At 36.4% G+C, this 21909-nt stretch overlaps 1 protein-coding gene across 5 annotated transcripts in view; it reads right to left on the bottom strand.

Moving 5' to 3' along the window:
- Window positions 1–244: 244 nt before the first annotated feature.
- The window catches only part of LOC125230113 (G-protein coupled receptor Mth2-like), a 58254-nt gene continuing 36589 nt past the window's right edge, over window positions 245–21909 (bottom strand). Inside the window, exons 1-9 of one of the 5 annotated variants that reach the window (XM_048135139.1) lie at window positions 20273–21513; window positions 12004–12190; window positions 11489–11680; window positions 5554–5632; window positions 4669–4847; window positions 3332–3503; window positions 2838–3023; window positions 2379–2490; window positions 245–866 (exon numbers count right to left, since the gene is read on the bottom strand). In XM_048135139.1, coding sequence (XP_047991096.1) covers window positions 786–866; window positions 2379–2490; window positions 2838–3023; window positions 3332–3503; window positions 4669–4847; window positions 5554–5632; window positions 11489–11680; window positions 12004–12190; window positions 20273–20704 — 1620 coding nt within the window. In that variant the 5' untranslated portion in view covers window positions 20705–21513 and the 3' untranslated portion in view covers window positions 245–785. Of the gene's footprint in view, window positions 867–2142; window positions 2491–2837; window positions 3024–3331; window positions 3504–4668; window positions 4848–5553; window positions 5633–11488; window positions 11681–12003; window positions 12191–20272; window positions 21514–21909 lie in introns of those variants that run through there. The other 4 variants (XM_048135136.1, XM_048135140.1, XM_048135138.1 and 1 more) reach the window with 4 other exon arrangements.

Raw genomic sequence — 21909 nt, 5'->3', positions numbered from 1 at the left:
ACATGTCCATACCATGCTAGTCGATTCGCTCTTACTTTTTCAACAATCGGTGCTACTTTCAGGCTTCCTCTGATATACTCATGTCAAGCTATTTATTTTTATAATATAAACAGGTATCAATTTTATACCTACTGATAGCAGTAGGAGTCGTTGACTGTAAGAGAAGAGTTATTAAGACACTAAGCGAGGCTTTATAACTGCTCTGTATCTGTAACATATTATAGTAAGAAAGTACAGAAACACATTAAATCCAGTGCCATTACACATCAAAATAGGTACTAAATGCATCAGCTCATTTTTCGTAGCTACACGGCCACGCCAATATCTCTGTCGCACTAATATGCATAAAGTGATAGGTTATGGAGAGATTACAGTTTCATTAATACATCTCGCCAGACACAACAGAGCAATTCCATTGACAAACGCTTGTCCGCATTTGCAGATTAAATATGTAACGCGTAGACAAATTACTCTCTTTGATCACTCTTCCATAATGGTGCACCAGATCTAGTTGCGTTTAGTCCGTGGCGCGGACACGGGTAGTCACTTTGGCTTGACCGCCAGGAGATCAAGGTTAACCTTGGCAACACCAAGATAGTTCAATCTTGCTGGTTAGAATTGAGGAAGTCATCCTGGGAGGACAGTGTTCGAACAACTTGGGCACACCAAGACCAATCAAACTTGCTGGTTATTCTTGAAGCAGTTCTTTTGTAAGTCATCTCGGATAGACCCGAACAACTCAGACTTGTTGGTTATGGTTATTCTTGAGGGAGTTCATCCGAAAGTCATCCCGGGTGGACAGCGTCCGCGTCGATGTGGTTTGTGTCTGTGTGCGTGACATGGGTTCCCCGCGCATCTGGTTGTACCTGGACATAGACATTTGGGATTTGAATAGAGATTTTAGATGTCTTAATTCGTCATAGCTATTCATGATATAATCGACCTCTGTAGGGCAAATACAGGATGCGATAGTTTCTCGTCTGCGACACAGACTACCCGTTCTTCTCTAACTACATCACTTAAGGAAATATTTTTGAATCTGTAAGTTAATAATTAAAATAGTTTAACTTACATTTAACCGAACCGTGGGCCTTAGGAGGGCATTGAATACAAATATATATTTTTCCCCTCACTAGCTCGGAAACACGTGTTTTGTCCTTTAATACCAGCGGGTAAAAACGCATTTTATCCACTAGTGGGTAAAGTAATTTGACCTTGAATAAAGTCAAATTAACTGCTTTAAAGTTGATAAAAGTAGGTGAATCTAGTAATAAAGATGGAAGCAGTGATAAATGCATTTTTTGCGTTGTAGTTTCCGCGCTATAGTGAGGGGAAAAGTTTTGTGTTACACTCGGGTGCAAATGTATTTTACTTCTCGTGTGTTAAAAACCTCGCAAGTTCAGAATTCTATTCTCGAACCACTCGCTTCGCTCGTGGTTCAACTATAGAATCCTTTCACTTGCTCGTTTTTCAATTCCACACTCGGCGTTAAAATACAACTTTGCCCCCTTGTATAACAAATAACTATTATACATAAGTAAGTAAATTAAAAATAAAAGATACTAAACAAATACTTATAACATGAAAATGATTAGTGATTATGAGTAGGAGGTGCATTTCAAATAAAGCGTGACGTTAATTATTACCAACCACCAGGTTAAGAGTATACAATTCTTTTTTTTCATCATTTTTGTCGAGTTAATCCGGTAGCAATCGCCTTCTTTACAGTGAGTTTTGTTATTCAATTCAAAATAAAAGCAAAACATTAATCAAAAGATACGAATCATATCCGTAATCAGAATCACATAGCAACTCATACAAGTAAGTAGGTACTAAGAAATTAAACCCATGCGGTGTTGATAGGGATTTTACCAACTCGTTTGGTAAATGTGGCTTCCTTGACCTTTAGCCACATCAACAATTCCACATTTTTTTTATTTGTTAGTTATCAATCTTGTTAGTCACGTTTACAAAAAGTTCTCAGCTCACTCCAAACCAAATTACCGGTTACATAAAAAGCTCTGTACCTTTAACCTTTACATTGTCCATATTTGAGAGTACGGGCAGACTTATCACTCCGATACAGAGGAACTATTCTTAAATATGCTAACTTATACGATTCTACAATATTTAATTTTTTTTTTCTCCTTTATTTTAGCATTCTACTCGATCTTTTTCTTAGCTACTTATTTGTAGTCTAAATTTGACTGCGTTTTACATTTTGAATTGTTTATTTCGTTTGTCAGATTTATATCCTTATTATTAAATTTGGTCACTTCTAGTCTACAAGATAGTTCGATCGGTTTAGGTTTATCAAGCTACATATTGGATGTTTTAATAGTTCTACTGTTATCAGAGTCGTAACAGATGGTCCGTACTGTATCAAGACTGCCTCTTTGCTGCTGATATTCCTTCCAATTCTTCACGTCCCTGTGGCCTACCGGTCTCTCTTCACTATCGCTGTGTGAGATGCGAAATGTTTCATTGAACCTAGACACAAAATGACAAATGAACATAATGACCGATGATAAGAACAGCTCATGTGTATGAACCTAGCCAGATGAGATTTAATTAGACACAGTAAAGACAGAACAGCTAAGCTAAGCTTCCACCACCAGGCACACGATTTAAAAATAGTTTTAATATTTTTATCGTTAAAAACTTTAAAACCCTTTAATAATGTCATGTCGTTACCATGTCGAACGAATAATAAAAAGTGTAGGTAGAGAGTTGTATAAAACAAAAAAATGAATGTTTAAATAAAAATAATAATGAAGTAGGAGGGATTCTCGTAGATAGAAATGATTCAAGAACATCTAGGCAAGTTCACAACGTACCTTTTCTTCATAAGGCGGAATATCTTGCGCTTACAGACGAAGATGATAAAGATGAAGACGCCAATCATGACGTTGTAGACGTCAATGATACGGAACACGATGTTGGTCTGAGGGTATTGGCCGCTGATGATCTCCAGGATCCAGTTGATGCCCATTATGGTGAAGAGTTTTACGTAGAGAAGAAGCCTGAAAAAAAAATTGGTGACGTTTTAGCAGATATGTTCATACCTATATTGACTAGGGTATCAAATTCGAATAGGTTTTCTTCACAGCACAGGAATTATTGCTTTCTACTTCTTTCACTCTCATTGAGCGTTTTAGCATGAGCAAATAAATAACCAAAAACTTATTTCGAGTCGCACTTGCCCAGACAAAATGTCTCAAAATTGCAAATTTTAGGTAGCCGTATTGTGATCTGCTACATAGTAGCTAGACTAGAAAAACTCTGCTTTCTGAACTTACGGCACCGCAAGGCCTTGTCTAATTCTTTTTACCTTTGCCTGTCATTCCTGTGCTGATCCGTAGTAGCGCTGTCCTTAGACTTGAGTGTCTTCTGCGTCTGTTGTTTAATCTGCGTGATCTTCCACGCCGTCAGGATAAAGAATACGATGTTGGCCACACAAAGGATCATCATGGGGCCGTACAGGTACAGCAATTTGCTGGTGCCTGGAACATTTTATAGAAATATCGGTAAGTTTGCCTTCTCATACAAGATCTCAGTAATATTGCGTTGAAAATTATTATTCTGGGCGTTTCCCCGAAAATCGATCAGCATTGTGCCCCGACCGGACCCCAGGCTCCCATGAGCCGCGGCGAATGCCGGGATAACGCAAGGAGGATGAGTGAAAATTAGTTGATGGTGACTCGAATCTTTTCTATCATCCGTTTACATCCCTCTTCGCTTAATATACATAGGATATGGAGATTAGAAATATAAGGAGCGAAAGCTTTAAGTATCAGAAGTGCACATATAAAAGAGAAGATAGGTGGCGCTGCAATAGCAAGGTGATAAGGGTTTGACAATCTCTTAGCCTTCTCGGTAGTGACCCCGCCTACGGAGCAAGAGGTCCCGGGTTCAAATCCTGATGAGATCTTTTTTATTATTTTCTACTAATATTTTTCTTGATTTATTTTTTATTTTTTTAATGTCCAAAAATATTTTGTTTTGTTACTACTGCTAACATGGGGCAAACAATGTAAAAGGGCTTAAATTAACATTTGTCTGAATAAAACAATAAATAAACACAAATAAAAATACACAAAAAGAAAATTAATTTATAAAAAAATAATAAAAAGCAAAAAGATCGCTGTCAGAATCGAACCCGAGAACATCTGCGTACGAAGCCAGCGCACTACCACGGGGCTACGTCTTGCCTTGCTCAGTTTGACGAAATCAGCCTAGAGAAAAGAACGTATAATGTCATGTCACATCGCTGATCATTGAGCGAGACATGCGCTCCAAGCGGAGAGATTTGTAACTGCAATTACAAGGCCTTGCCGGTCATTTTTGCGACTTTTCTACTTCGACAAATGTTCCTCCTTATACTTCTATTCTCCCTGCATAGGAACCAGCTTATGCTTTATGGCAATGTCGATATATGTAAGAATGTCCCCTAATAATTAAAATAATTATTTAATTATCGTTTATTTGGGCACTATTGTACAAGAACTATATTGGGTGGGTCCTGTAACAAAAGCAAAAAAATTTAACTGTAGCCTATACTCCTTAAACTGACCAACATTTGTTCAGTTTTTTTCTTTTGTTGCAGGGCCCACCCGGTATAGTATTGTAAGAAATAAATTGTTCAGCAAAAGTAAGTAGTAAACATACCGTGAAGGAAACAGCCCTGTTGTCTCAACATAGGCATGGCTGGGTGCGCAGGCAGCCCGGAGAATTCAAGTGCGGCCATGATTATGGTCAAGCCGGTGGGGAAACCGAAGGCGTACGCTGCGTACGCACAGAAACGCGCCCGTATTGACAGCTTCTCAAAAGATAGACCACGTTTGCCACTGAAAAATTCAAAGTTTCAATAATTTTATAGTGATATATTTCCTACTTAATGATGTCCTAATCTATCTCGGGTTCTATAGTAGTAACTCTTTAGCTCTAAGAAAATAAATAAAAATTTAGTTGAAATTTAAAAAATGGATCTATTTGACCTAGTCAAGTAGTCATATACGAAATACGAATAGACTAGCAGAGTCCTTTGATAGGTATATCAATATCACATCTATATAACTTATTTATATAAACTTATTATGAAAATTCTGATTCGACGAAAAGTGATAAGTACCTAAAAAAGATTAAAATAATTACGACTTTCAAATGTAATTACATATTCGCTTGATTCGCTTCAGTACGCTTCGAATGTAGGTAACATTATTATTATTAACCAGGCACCTAAATTAAGAAATGTAAGTTCATTAAATGTAACTGAACGCGGCCGTTTGTATTAAGTTTTTTGTTAGAATTTAATTAGGACAAGTATTGCAACTATATTTAACAAGACGAATAAAGAAAAACAATTGAACTCACGTATTGTTTTGGTTCAGTCAATCAGTTCTTTTGTTCCATGCATTTAAGATAACTGTGATAATTGGCCGAAGTTTAGAGTGTTTTTACATATTCCGATCTATTTATAGGTAGGTATGTATTTTTTAGAGCTGTGTATACAATACATGTACCTATACCATAATTTTTTATTGCTTCACTTACCTAAAAGTCCACCAAATATCGAAACACATGACGTTGAGCCAGAAGAACGCAGATAACAGAGCAAAGTAGATCACGAATGCTGCAACAAAAGTGATATAGTTAGGTACTAATTACGGTTTAAAACTAACTGAGACTAAAAACTATGAAAATAAAGGGTTACGATGAGCCCATACAAATCCTTATCAACTTTAGGGACTCATCATCCTCCTCCTTGCGTTATCCCGGCATTTGCCACGGTTCATGAGAGCCTGGGGTCCGCTTTGACAACTAATCCCAAGATTTGGCGTAGACACTAGTTTTACGAAAGCGACTGCCATCTGACCTTCCAACCCGAAAGGTAACTAGGCCTTATTGGAATTAGTCCGGTTTCCTCACGTGGTTTTCCTTCACCGAAAAGCGACTGGCAAATATCAAATGATATTTCGCACATATATATGTTCCGAAAAACTCATTGGTACGAGCCGGAGTTCGAACCCGCGACCTCCGGATCGAAAGTCGCACGCTCTTTCCACTAGGCTACCTGCGCTTCATCTTTAGGGACTAGGTACCGATCTAAATAGATTATAAGTATAACAGGCCCCGTAGCCGAGTGGCATTTCTCCGACGCGAAACGAAAACGAAACGCCGCGAAAGGTAGTCTGGCTCTGTCGCGCCAATACGCAAGAGCGATAGAAATAGATATCTACTAGCATTTCGTTTCGTGAGCGTTTGTGCCTTTCGGCTACGCACCCTGGGCTTGTAGCCTACTGGCTACTACCTGTAGCCTGCCAAAGAATTCTAAACGTAAATAATAGTCGTGTAAACTTCACGGGAGAAAAAAAATCCTATAGTCGCGATTTTCCAACAGTGTACTTGAGTAATTAGACTTGATTCTCTTAGAATACAGTTAAAATTAAATATTCGTCACCTTAGAAATAGAAAATAGTCTCATGAGACCGAGACGTAGAATGTTTTCCGCTAAATAGCATAAAACTCGTCGCTTCATAAATTTTGCCAAAAATTTGGCAGTTAAAAGGGTTATTTCATTGCTTTTTAATGAACGTACAATTTGACAAAACATGTTGTTTGTAGGTAAGTATTTACATTTAATCGTGTTGTCATCTCTTTTAGTAGAATGTCGTTAAAATTGCGGATAACTTCATTAATTCCATAATGATCACATAGCTACATAACTACTTATTTGAAGCTTATTTATATTTTTATAACGATTTTAAAACCTACATACAGGGTGTTGTAGGCTATGGATCATGAGGGGAAATAACCTTAAATATCGTGGATAGGGTATATTGTCGAAAGGAGACTCATAAAAAAGAGTATATCTGCATTCAAAGATTTTCTAAGAGTTACTTGCTTCCTGCCGCGACCATATACCTGCGCGTATTCATTCCAGTTCAATGTTAGTTTTCCTAATATATAATACTAGCTTTTGCCCGCGGCTTCGCTCGCTTTAAATTCGGAAACCGCGGAATGCTCCATACAATCTTTCACCCCTGATTTTACAGAAGTCGGGTCTTAGAAAGAGACCTAAAGTAGCCTATGTCACTCTCCATCCCTTCATCTATCTCCAGGTAAAAAATCGCGTCAATTCGTCGCTCCGTTTTGCCGTGAAAGACGGACAAACAAACAGACAGACACATTTTCCCATTTATAATATTAGTATGGATGTGTACCTATTTAATTTTTTTACTTCTTTCTCATTTTAGTTTGTTTTAAAAAGTTTGAAGAATCTGTAAGATCTAACGAAACATGAATCAAATACAAAAATAAATTCCTTTGATTTTGTGATCGTCTACGTTTTTTCTAATAATTGGGATCGTTGCCAAGTTGCGACTAGGGTATGCAAAAACCGGTTAATTAAAAAAACCGGTTAATAACCGAGACTTTTCCTTCAAAACCGGTTAACCGGTTATTAACCGGTTTTGAGGATTTTTAGTAAATGGCCTTACTACGCAATAATTACCATTACCTTTAAGAATTCTGATGTTGATGATATCGTAGGAGGTATTACTTGCACTATGAAGATCATTTTTATCCAGTTTTTGGAAATTTGGTAAATGCGGAAATTGCTAAAAAAGGCTTGTGTGGTTTGAATGTGATTCGTCAGTTTTGCGTTTTTTAGGCATGTCGCGAAGGTCTACAGCTCCCAGAGCCCCTAGTAATACAAGCAATTGATGTAAGAAAACCAAGATCTCCATTTTACCTTTCTTTTAAAAAATATAGTTTGAAATATACGGTAGACTCCGGTTACAACGACGCTCAAGGGACCGCTGATATTACGTCGTACTAACCGGATGTCGTACAAAACGAATTTAATTTATTTTAATTAAAAATAATATCTACATCTCTATTACTAAAACATTTCAATCAATAGGTTTATTTACAGGGTATTATTATCATAGTATTAATACCTTATTTTATTGTGACATTTGTGACTTGTTTAGTTAGAAAAGTCCTTTTTAGTATGCGTGCTTGCTCATCATTTGTAACTTTTGTAAGTAAAGCTAGTTTATACGCAATCGAAAAATACAAATTGGGTTCTATTTAGCTTATAAGATTAGACCCGAGGCGAACAAATTGTTAAAATTTTAAAAGCAATACAATACTTCAAAAAGTTACATGGCCACAATGTAATCTTGCTACTTGTTGTAGGCAAGACAGGGGGCCGTGCTCGGGTGGAAGTAGCTTTGTTTCCTCAATTTACTAGTAAAACTAAAAACGTTGTCGCTCGTCGTTGCAACCGGACTTGACGGACGGATTCTGTGTAAAATGTGTCGTAAAAAGCGGCAGGTCGTTAAAATCGGAGTCGTAATAAACAGATGTACTTTCATACTATCACATACGAAAACCAAATAAATACCTGTGCTTATGTCGTTGTAAGAGGTTGGACGTTAGGTCTATGCGGAGTCGTAATATACTAACCGGACTCTACTGTATTGTATAAAATGTATAATTGAGTAGACTCGGGACTAATTTTTAAAATAAAATCATTACAGATAATAATATTGTCAACAAAACATTAAATGATTACGTATTTTTGAACCTTTTAATGCCTAATTTTCCAAATTTTGAGAAATAAATACAGTTTCGGTTATTAACCGGTTAGAGACTATTGCGACAGTTGTCACAAGTATTTGTGTTAGGCGAATTAATAAAATTGAAAGGTTGTTTACAAAAAATATTGCGGACTGAGGTCATATTCGTACGATAGCGTCGATCGAAAACAGGCGTTGTGGATAATAAATAAATACATAAAATTTAACCTAGGAAAGTCCTAATCAAAAGTTAATCTGTGTAAGACACAGATTAAATGATTGAGAATAAGGGCCGGTTGCATCAAATCGTCTGCCAACGTTAAAGCATTTGTAAAATTTTATTGTGTGGAAAGTTCTATAGACGTCTGCTGCGTGACGATGATGTGCCTGTTAAATGTGGTTGATGCAACGGGCCCTAAGAATGTTTTTTTATAAGTTCAAGAAGGCCACCTTCATTTCACAACAGACACCCATGAAGTCTTAAATATTGAATGAAATATGTTGTAAACCAATGGGTAAGTTACACCTACTAGTGGATTTTTCCTTATTGATTTTCTTTCGTACCTAATAAACGGTTTATTCCCCGTGTCCGAAATAACAAGTTTTTTTTTATTCTACCGAAATATTGTCAAAGGAAAAACTTGTTTAGGAAGTCTTGAAGTTACTACCTACTTACATACAGCATATAATCATATATGTATTTATTTGTACACCATTATATGACTATATTTTTTTAAATAAAAGTAGTAATATTGTTTTTTTTTTAATAATATGTAAAATTCATAGAGACCATCAAATTAAATTAAGCGTAAATTTCAGTTTGTGGGGATCTACATAAACCCAGATAAGTTGAAATGGTAATGACGTTATAATTACTAGATTGGGAAATAACAGAAGCATGCCAATAAGTGCATTCACACGACTATGCGCTGCATGTGCATGCGGGTCGGGTTAAAACGATGTGTTCATGTTTTTTATCATTGGTCTGGTTTTGTTATTGAAAGAAAATCTAAATCTGACGGAGGTGCCTAGCCCGTAAGCCCTAGCGGGTAATAGTGACCCTGCGTAAAGCTGGGTTCCTGACTTGTGGCAGTTTTCTATTTAGGTACACCTTTAGGTATGCATTTGTTTTCAGAGTACCCATAAGACTAGTGGGACTTTATCAATTTGAGTAGGTAAGAATAACCTTATCATAGCTTTATTTATTGTAGGTACAGATGTTTTAATTAACATTCTATGACTTAGTCCCAATGGCAGAAATCTAATTAGAAAGTCATTGTTTCACTATTTCCTTATGTCTCTATGTCTGTCCAAAATTTTAACATAAACTCTATTAAACCTATAAATAGGCAGCACTCAAAGCGATTAAAACGAGCAAAAATGACACGAATAAATAATAATTATTTACACCCCTAACCCCCTTTGGGATATGAATACTCTAGCAGATTCCAACTACCCACAGGACACACCCAAATTCACCAAAAAGGCACTTAGCAATTTTACATTACTTACTAAAATTAAAACGTAAAATTATATCGTCATGCATGTCTGGGTAATTATAGACTTGTTTTATTGTTTCACGATGAAACTGAAAATTTTATATTTATATTTGCCTTTTGTGACGTACGATTCAATAAATAAGATAATAAAAATGAACATAAAGAAAGTAAGATTCTGTTGAAACCCGATGTACAATCGGTAAAAATATGTAGTAGCTTAGCAGCTCTTCATACATATTCGCAGAATACCGTAAATATACGGTGTCGAAGCGTCTCTCTCTCCGGATTAATACCTTGGTGCCTTGGCTCAGAACCCATGGACTTAGACAGTTCTAGAATGAAAAATAGGTCTCCCCTAAATTCTACGTACCTACATACTAAGTGTAAGTGTATATAGCCTCTAAATCTGAGGGGCACATGGCATCATATTGATAACACAGTAAGAAGAAGAAATAATTTCAGTGGTCATTAGAGATGGGTCGTGGGTAAATACCCAATCTACCCACCCAGGTATTTACCCGGTAAATACCTATCTACCCGGTATTTACCCGTATCTACCCAAATTGACGGGTAGATTCATTTCATGTTGCACATGCTGATTTGTGTTAAAATGGAGATAAATACTGTTAGTGGTTGTAATTATTATACACAATTCAAAACGAAACTGTTCAGTCAAACATACAATAAAGATTACAGAAGTTTTAATGTATACTTTTAAAAATAATTAAAAAAATATGTTTTACGTGTGCTTTTTAGATTGCATTAAATAGTCGTATTTATACGATAAAGATAAACTTCCTAGTACTGGTTGGAGAGGGTTATGGTGGGGTTAGGGGGGGTAAAATGTATTTTTTTCATATTTCATGGAAACTATCATGAATATCGAAAAGTTTTGTATGTACGAACTAAAGTAGACACAATTTCCTACAAAAAAGTTTATATACTTTTTGTCATAAAACATACTATGTATGAGTTATGAGCTTCAAAAAGAGATTTTTAAAATATTTATATTCACATGTTTTCATTTACAGTTTTAATTTATCAAACTTATAATTTATATAAAAAGCAGTTTAAATTATTTCCGTGTGTCAGAGAATGATATTACACCATTTTTATAGTTTGAAAGATACACTAAAATCACATTTTATCTCATAGCAACCTATTCGTTCTCAATTTGAATAAACATTATGTGTACAATTACAAAGACTGACTTAAATTAATCTATTTTAGCCCAAAACACCATTTAAAACGTCAAATTTGGAAGAAAAATGAAAATACCCGCGTATTTACCCGCGGGTAGGTAAATATCGGGTATTTACCCGGTAAATACCCACCGTCGGGTATTTACCTGGGTAGTTACCCATCTCTAGTGGTCATATATGAATATTATAGAACATTACTTACTGAGTCCAATGCAAATGGTGATCGTGGTGTTATTGACGGTTATCATGATCTGCATGGCGGCGAGGAATGTGAAGCCTACACACATGCAAGCAAGGTACACCATCAGCACCCGTCCGTGTAGGTTTTGCAATTCTGGTAGCAGTGCGTAAACCGCTATGGTGACTATGAAGAACGCTGATGAGATCAGCATACCTGGAAAAAATGTCTTAGTTGATATTTTTGTTTGGCCCTTAACGTGGAAATGTAGCTGCACAATAGGCATGAAATTAGTTAAATACAACTCCTAAGTAGCAGAGACATTATGCGTTTACGTTTTTCCCGAAAAGCGGAAGATTTTATCATGGGCATGTCACTGATTGACACTGTTCTTAATGGCAGTAGATTGGTTATTTTTGGATATATTAGCCAGGATTCTTTGCAAGAGATTTAAACTATAAGATTGCAGCTACTTGATTCTTATTATCTAGATTTCCCAGAAGTAATGTTCCAGTAATAGTAAAGAGGAGGAAACTTACAAGTGGAGCTGACGATGTAGTTGGAGCTCTCCTCCTCATCCTGAGGGAAGCAGACCAGCGCGTCTAACTTGGTACTCCTGGTACCATCTTCATGCTCCTGTATGAAACTGTCTATGCAGTACTCGTCTGGCTCGCGTTTCAGCCAAGGGTTCACGCTGCCGGGGACTTGGATGAAGAGCCTGCCGTCCTGGAAGGAAAAAGGTATTTGAAATCCCGGATGGAGGGCTGTCTGGGTTGTTTGTTACATAACTTCTCAGTATGCAATGCACACAAAAATTTATGATATTTAATGGACATTGATATCCATACTTCCATACTAATATTATAAATGGGAAAGTGTGTGTGTCCGTTTATTTTTCCGTCTTTCACGGCAAAACAGAGCGACGAATTGACGTGATTTTTTAAGTGGAGATAGTGGAAGGGTTGGAAGGTGACATAGGCTATTTTTTGTCTCTTTCTAACGCGAGCGAAGCCGCGGGCAAAAGCTAGTTGTATATAAATGTAAATAGACTTTTTTTTTTGCATGCCGATGGTGTTGGCGAGATATGCTGTACCTTTTTATGTAATGACTGCAACATCTGATTGTGACCATGTCTCTAGCGAAATAAATATTTCATTTCATTTCATTTAACAAAGAAAGATAGCATTTAATTTGCTGTGAGCCAATGTACGCGTAGACGTATACCCAGAGTAACTTTTGTGATTGTAAATATACTTCTTCTTCTCGTGTCGATGTTATCAGATGGCCCAGAATGGCTAACCACTCAAGTGATTTGGTTTTCTATAAAAGGAGCTCTAAATTGCTTCGACATAAAATTAATCAAACATTTCAATACTTCGCCACACCTCGGACACTGACGATCAAATATGACTGAGGCGGGTTCCTAGCACACAGTCTATTAAGTTCGTGCAGGTGAACACGAACTATGCTTGTATGAGTGAAATATGCCAGGTCGACTGTTCGCGTTTTTGACAGGCGGTAACTGTGAGGTAACCGAGAGGGAGTGGGCGGCACTTTCAGCCGGGAGCGGGAGTGGCCACTGTACGTTACTGGTGGTACTGTACGTTAGTACTCTTTATTATATACTGTGACTTCGCTATGTAGCTACAGCTGCAAGCAATTCAGAGGTATGTAAGCTCGTAGCTCTCTCTACTGGACGCATGTGAGTGGCTAAGATGGCTGTCTATCATTTGTCACCATATCTGTCACATTCTAACAAGGGACGCATGATATGACAGGTGACAAAAACACTATCATGATACGGCCATAGCAGCCGTACCTAACGACATCGCCCTGTCTGTCGCATCACATCATCATAGTTTCTAATGGGTTGGCAACGCGCACGGGATACTCCTTGAGTTGCAGGGGTTCATAGGTGACGGTGACCGCTTTCCATCAGGCGGACCGTATGCTTGTATGCCACCGATGTAGTATAAAAAAAACATCGAATGTGTATGGAGAAGCCGTCTTACACTATCATTTACAGAAAATAATCAGGGAATTACGCTAAATGTAAATACAAAAGTGAGTGGAGTTTCAAGGAAGACAACTTATTTATCATAATTATAATATCGTTTTGTAAAATCAATGCAAATGCGTTCGACGAGGTCTCGTGGTTGCCGAATGCAGTTTCATCAGAGTAGTGTCATTTAATCGCCATTTCTTGGTTAATGCACGTTCTTTAACAATATTACATTCCGTCACAAGTGCGGAAAAGAGAAAATTCGAAATGAGTGGCGGTAAATTAAAACACGACCGAAGGAAGTTTTTTTAAATCGATACGAGTTACGAATTTCCTCTTCGCACGTGTATTGTACGACGTTTTTCAGTACACATGGCCCTATGAAGTTTTGACTTTTGACATAGGCACATAAAGTGGGATAAAATAGCACCATGTATACTGAAAAAGATAATTTTGGGACTAATCAACTACGCATATTTAGTAAGACAACATGAGTAGCAAACTCAAACAGGCATACAAAGTCAAATTTATTGCCGACTCTGACTTGTTGTTTCGGCACGATTCGAACTTTTTGATAGGTACGTTAAAATTGGCTCTTGATACGATATGAAACGGATACATTTTAGCCCTGTTAGCCCTGAAACGCACTGTAGGCCTATCGTAGTTGATCGAAAACATACTCGTAATTATAGGCTTTGTATAGTTATTGTATTAATTTAAAGATCGTTATCAAGGTGCACTTTTCGTGGCAAATGGTACGGTTGGCAAAAAAAAAAACAAATACGTACATTTAAGTATTCACTTTGTTCTTAACTACAAAATAAATACTTACCTTCTTAGGATTACACCTCTACGGTACAAAGCCTTTTCCGACCAACTATATATTTTTAAAACAATATACGTCAAATGATATTAATAATGTCATAAGAATACATTACGCGAAGTGTATAATTACTATTTTAAATCCAAATATTCAAATGCACTCTAGATACGACTATCTAGAATCGTTATTCAAGTAGTTGAAGTCAAAAGTAGTGCACGAAGTAAGACGAGCACGGAGGAGTGTAATAAAGTGCACGAATAATCCCAGTATCTTCATTCACAGTATGGATATGACACAATACCCAGATTTTATAACAACCTTCTTGTAACTTCTGTCAACGTAGAAAGGTCATTTATGTAGTTATTTAAAAGTATTTTTTCTAATCGACGTGAACGACTGACAGCCAAATCTGTTGAACAAATTTTAGTTATTTATTCAGTGTAATTTGGATAAGTAATCATAATCATAATATCGTTTATAAATATGTATATATTTCATAATTTGTTAAAAAAATAAATAAAAAAAAATAAAATTCGTTTATTTCAGACCAAATGATCCATAATTTTGTTAGTAAAATATACTAGACTTACGGACTATGTTAGTATGTACTTATATCTATATACATATAACAAATAATACAAAATAACTATATTTACATACTTAAAATTAGTGAGAGGAGACAACACCGAGCCAGGCTATTTGTCTGCGCCTATCACCACCTCTACCCAGTATTTTGTGAGGCGGCAATCTAGGCGTTCGAAATAAGAATACATTACGCGAAGTGTATAATTACTATTTTAAATCCAAATATTCAAATGCACTCTAGATACGACTATCTAGAATCGTTATTCAAGTAGTTGAAGTCAAAAGTAGTGCACGAAGTAAGACGAGCACGGAGGAGTGTAATAAAGTGCACGAATAATCCCAGTATCTTCATTCACAGTATGGATATGACACAATACCCAGATTTTATAACAACCTTCTTGTAACTTCTGTCAACGTAGAAAGGTCATTTATGTAGTTATTTAAAAGTATTTTTTCTAATCGACGTGAACGACTGACAGCCAAATCTGTTGAACAAATTTTAGTTATTTATTCAGTGTAATTTGGATAAGTAATCATAATCATAATATCGTTTATAAATATGTATATATTTCATAATTTGTTAAAAAAATAAATAAAAAAAAATAAAATTCGTTTATTTCAGACCAAATGATCCATAATTTTGTTAGTAAAATATACTAGACTTACGGACTATGTTAGTATGTACTTATATCTATATACATATAACAAATAATACAAAATAACTATATTTACATACTTAAAATTAGTGAGAGGAGACAACACCGAGCCAGGCTATTTGTCTGCGCCTATCACCACCTCTACCCAGTATTTTGTGAGGCGGCAATCTAGGCGTTCAGACAACATCCTCAGGAGGCTGTTGCTACTGCCACGCACGCGCTTTAGCAGGGACGCTATTCTTTTACGCCTAATGGCATAAAAGTCATCTATGCGTTAAGCTAGGAACACACTACGCGGACGTCCGTCGTGAATCGACCGCGGACGGGAATCTGGACAATGGAAATACACATAGCCGTGCAAACTATCGGTCGACGCACGCGGACGTGGCCTTGAGCGCACGGACGTCCGATCGAAATCTGGCTCTCTGGATGTTATGTTCCGTGCACACTGATAGGTCGCGGTCGCGGTCGTTTTACGACGGACGTCCGCGTAGTATGTTCCTAGCTTAACTCTGCAAACATGCCCGAGGCACTACAATACTTTGGCAGTTTCAACAGCATCCTCAGGATGTTGTTGTACTGAACTCTCAGAGTATTGTAGGCCCTCTGCGTAAATGTTGCCCACAGACTGCACGTGTAGAAGGTTTGACAATATGCCCTGAAGAGCGTTAACTTTACTTGTGTGTTACAACGTGCAAATCTGCGGGCAGCCATATTGCCCCTTACTGCCAAAGCCCTCCTCTCCCGTTCCATGTTAAGTATATTATAATGTTTTAAATACTTGTGTGTTTGTTTTTTTGCCAACCATACTTTGCCACCAATACAGCACGCTGATAACGATCTTTAATGTATGATTGACGGTATGAGTAGTAAAAATAAAACAAAATAATTACACTAAGAATTGACAGTGGAAAGATGACTCGAGACGTCGAGACTTGGGCAATCCCACTACCGGTCGTGTAATTAGCGTCTGTACAATGGACAAGGCCTGTTTTGATTCAAGTTAATTGTGCTAATGATAAGCAAAAATAAAAATAATGATCTGATTTCTTTGATTGTACTGGCAAATGCCTAAATAGTTGTTCAAACATATGTATTACATATGGTACCTACATACGTTTTTACATAGTATGAAGGAAGATTGTACGAACTAGTAAAAGTACTAGGACAGTTCCAAACACAGCGTTTACTATCGAAACATTGAAGTCTTATTTGTTGAACTTAAACGAAGTGGAACTCGCTAATGTGTTAACAAAGAAACCTGCAAAAAAATGAAAAACATGCAGGATTACATGAAAACTAACTGTTGCGCAGAAATATACCGATACATTTTCATGGCAACATTGCAAATATTTCAAAATTCTCTTAAGCCTAAGGTATTATTAATTCACACTATTACCTGAAGCTACCCGTATAGGATAGGGTCCGCCCGACCAATTTGTGATTACTTTAAGTCCTAAAACGAGAGAGAGGTCTGTTATAAGGCTCTAAAAATTGTATTTGCCCGACATTTGGAGCCTCATACATTTGTTCATCAGAAATGTTTAAGCCCTGTTAGTCTAGTTAGTTCACGATGTGTCATTTGAAATACATTTAACCGCTTACGGTTATTAACCACTCAATACCCAGAATAGTCCTAGACCACAAAACGTCGAATTGACTTTTGTACTAGCATTCTCCCTCATAATTGGAAAACTACACTTATATTTACGAGCCATTAAGAGCATGACGCCCAATTAATGGACACATTTATTTAGCTGATTTGATGATGGATACCATAAAACCCTTGGTGGCTAATGGAAATCCTTGATAGTATCTCGTACTCGTAACATCTGTCATGCATTTCAATAAACGATCGTAGTAACAACAATTTTAATGTCAGTTATTGTGCTCTACCTCATTACCTAATTTCATTACTATTGAATTTTGTTTTTAAATGTTTACATTAGGAGAAAGGAGGTAAAAGTTTTGACAAAAATGTGAGGTAAGTATGTATGCACGGGAATATGCATACCTAAGTACCTAACTTATACTAATTGGGTGAATCAACTTTTTCTTGCTTTTTGCAAGAATTGCCCATACTTACTATTAGCTCTATACTTTTGTGAGTTTTAACCTGGCCATCGTGAATAAAGATCCTTATTTTTATTTTACATTAAGGGAATAATTAAAAAAAAAAAAATTACAATTAAATCTATATGTGACCCAGTGGAAGAGACACTTTTTTCATACAAAAGTGAGGGACAGATATGTCCACTGGGTCACTGCTCGAAATAAAGTATTAAAATAGCAAATCCTATAAAAACATGATGTATTGCATAGCTTGTATATCTGCTTTTAATATAATAAGTATTTATAAACTAATTACACTAAATACGAATTAAATTTTCTGACCACATGTAGTCGAAGTATGCGTAATTTTGCTGGCAAAGAAAAGTTGATTCACCCAATTGATATATTTTACTAATGACGCGCAAAGTTTAAATTCCTGTTACATTATATCTAATAACTTTCTAGAAAGTGACAACAACAAGCTAATAACTAATTCATCTGAGCATGAATGACTTTCACAAGTTGGTTGAAATTGTAGAAATCGTTCATAGAAGATTCCATTCTACAACTCATATGGAAATAGTCACAATACTCTTTTTCTAGAAAAGTGCGCTTTTGTTGGATAAAAACTGTATCTTATTTAAAGCATAGTTAATTTTAAGTTAAGTTTAAAGCATAGTATATTAGAAATTTGGTTGATCTAACTTTTTGCGTTTGTAAGTTATTGATGATGGACGTTGACCGGCGAAAATGCACTTTGAACAAATACGTGAAAAATCCCCTTGGTCTGGGTCAATGATTGCTAAATTGTTGAATTTCCAGAAAACTACTAAGCAATAATTATTGCCCAAATCATTATTTTATTAAAGGACAATTAAATAATAGTGGCAAAATAATTCAAAATATCTACTCCTTGCGTTCCACACGGAATCAACAGACAAAAAAGATGGATGAAAATCTTGTTCAGAGGATGATGAATACTATTTTCAGAAAAGTCCGTAATTTTGTGCATAAACATACTGAACGATTGAAATATATGTGACACGCTATAAATTAATAAACGATCTTTTATATTCTGCAATAAAAAATATTGTTTACTTTTTTCTTTTCATTTAAAAATTAAATTCCTCCCATCGCGTACCAATTCTAAATTAACTATGCTTTATTTATTGTCATTAATGTATTGTATTGTATGTAAGTATATGTGGCTATCTCAATTGCACATTGCTGGCATTGATACGGATACAAAAATATAAAAAAAAGATCTTAATAAATGTCTGAGCCCAAAATAGCAATAAGAACATTACCATTGTAAATTCATCACCCCGGAAATTCGAGAACCGTGATAACTATTGTATCGTTTTGTAGACAATCACTGAACTTATACTCATTATCATTTTACTCAAACAATTAGAACCTTCACCTTTCGTCTCACAGAACGGTGACCACGGCCGTGACCATGGTTACATTTACTGATTGCGATGCTTTTTATTGCGTGTTTTGCTCATGGTTACCAAGCGCTCAGCTGATAGAACTAAGTAGACACGCTCAGATCATAGATGAATAAGTATTATAACTTTGAAATACGAGTAAGTGTGAAGAAACTCAGTTCGTTTAATCAGCCTACAGCCGTCGAACCTGTCTAAGTTTTTTGCTGGGGTCTACTTGGCTAAAGCTTTAGCAAAGATCAACAGCTGTGCGGACTGCGAAGGCAAAACTACTTTTTCCCCAGACAGTCCGACAACTATAATGCGATCCTATGTTTTTGCAATAAGATTACAAAAAATCAATTCAATCCGACAGTTGTCGAACCTGCCTAAGTTTTGTTGTTGGAGTCTTCTTGGCTAGGTTTAGCGAATATCTAGTGTAACGAGTACCTTCCATCTTGGATTTTCCCTAGAATACTTTCCTACTTTCAGACAGTCCGACAGCTGCACTCTTTTTAAGTAGACCCCGAGTCAAAAAAAACATAAAATCAGTTAACAACGCGGATGATGATGCCTATCACTAGGTATTTATTAGTAAATATTTAAAATTCTCTTTGGTTTCCATTAAACGTGTAACTATGATTACGAAAACTTTTTGCCAAACCCTGGATCAGACATACTGGTGCTTATAGTCGGGCAAAAAATGTTTATGAATAGGCAAGTAGATTGTTAACCCGCAGCCCGCAGATGAGTGCATTCTATTTATACTCTTAGACTCGAGAATTTTTTATTTTATTGCCTAGTTGCTGATCTCTTTACTGTTTTGCCCTTAAGTTAGATGATTTAGATAGATTATTGACTAAAAAGTTTTTTCGTTGTCGATGAGTGATATATATAGTTTAATAGATTTTAAAATGAAAGATGAAATAGCTCTATCTGTAGTTTAGATTGCTATGACGTCTTTGATACCTACTCAATATTAAACCCACTGTATTTTTGTAAGCTCAAGGATATGTGTTCTATATTTACAGAAATAGTTGTAGCTTGTAGCTATTGCAAGAATTAACGAGAATATTTTTTCAAAATGAATAATGTAGCTACTTATAACACCTAATTATACTATCACGCAAAATAGGCAAAATATTTGTCGATTGAAGAAAATGTCCAGTTTAACTAAGCCCTGTGTAGAAAGTTTGCTTCAATAACATAAACTTGTTTCTCAACTCAAGTTGTATCTAGTTTAGTACGCCGCAAAGAACTCACCAGTAGTAGACGGAAGTCTCCCTTCACTGTCCCTTTCATCCGTAGTCTCACCATATCCTCCTTACACTGCACTATCCCGGATACCAGGGTAAACCTGGACACATTCATCCCAGTTTGTGGCACATGGTCGTCCCATATCGGGGGGTTGAATAGCTCAGCCACATCCACACAAGCCCTCTTTGTGTACCCCTGCCCCACAGGACAACATTTCCTGATACAAGTCTTCTTTAAACACACACATCCTCTTGCACTTAAAGTCTCATTATCGATGTAATATTGGTGTCTATTATAAACTACATTTCCGAATAAAATGTCTCCATTGGAAAACCGTTTCCCTGATGATATATCCACACTGTTTTCTAAATCACACACTTGTACACGCCCCGCTACAGTCAGTTGGAAGAACACCGCAAACAACACTATTCTGTACATCTTCGGGCGCTGCTGTTACGCGACTGTCATTTGGTTTTCAACTAACGAGACAGTCATTTATTTCGTATTAATTCTCTTAACGACTTTAAAAGCGTGCTGGCGACAGGTAAGCCGGCTTCGCAATGGTGCTAAGAGGCTGGTTACTCAATCAGGGAATTCCACTTGCGGCGTAAAGGGAACATCGAATCAAGATTGCGTTAACGTACACGATACGAGCTAAGAATAACACCTAATTTTAGAGATAACAGTGGTCATCAATAATGCGTGACGTGAGAAGGAAGATTTTTTAGTCGTGTATAAACGATTAATAACTACGTAGGTTTAGTAAGCCGTAAAAATAGCGTGATGCTAACGATGATGTGTTGATTAACTCAAATGAATCGTCAAATTTTAATTGACTGAGGGAAATCCTAGGAAAATTCTTACAACGACAACTAAAATAAAGTTAATCCGCTAAGTCCAAGTGCCCAGATGTAAACATTACATTAAAATTCCTCCTACAACACAGTCACGGAACGGACGCAATTTCTGTTAAATTACACTTTATAGCGACACAAAGCACATAAAAATCCATCCTCTAATTCACCATGACACGAGTTTTTGTCATGGTCCGATAATAAACCGAAAAAATAACTATATTTTTATGTTTCCTTTTTCGCTGATCTTCACACAAGTCACATTCAAAACAGAAACAAACATTTCATTCATAGATTGTCCGTCCATTCACAGACAACACGTTTTTGTCTCAAAATTGACAATAGACGATCGTGTTTACGTAAAAATCGAGTGTTCGAGAAACGTCCGACACCCACGAGATATTAGCAAGGACTAACTGGTTTGGAGAAACGAGTAAAAAGGTTTGTGGTGCAAAAACAACGGTATACCGGTGGGGGTACCGGTCACGCATTACTACGCCGGTATTTATGACGTTTAAGTAATTTATGGCTTAAAATAGCATTACGAGTAGAAAAAAAAAACGGAGAGGCATATTCATAGTGTCCCCAAAAATCCCACGTGTTGAATGAATATTTTATGGAACCGGTTTCGTGACCCAAAGTCTTAGGCAAAATCAATAATTCTTGGTACCTTGGTTGTTGGTAATACCTATTTATTTTGGTATCAATTTTGCAATAAGAAGAAATAATTATTCCACACTAACTGGAAACGAGGGTGTCAACAATTAATAAATTTTAATTTCATACATA

Source organism: Leguminivora glycinivorella, chromosome 10, assembly GCF_023078275.1.
Source record: "Leguminivora glycinivorella isolate SPB_JAAS2020 chromosome 10, LegGlyc_1.1, whole genome shotgun sequence".
NCBI classification, from domain to species: Eukaryota; Metazoa; Arthropoda; class Insecta; order Lepidoptera; family Tortricidae; genus Leguminivora; species Leguminivora glycinivorella.
This window is presented reverse-complemented; position numbering and strand designations above follow the sequence as displayed.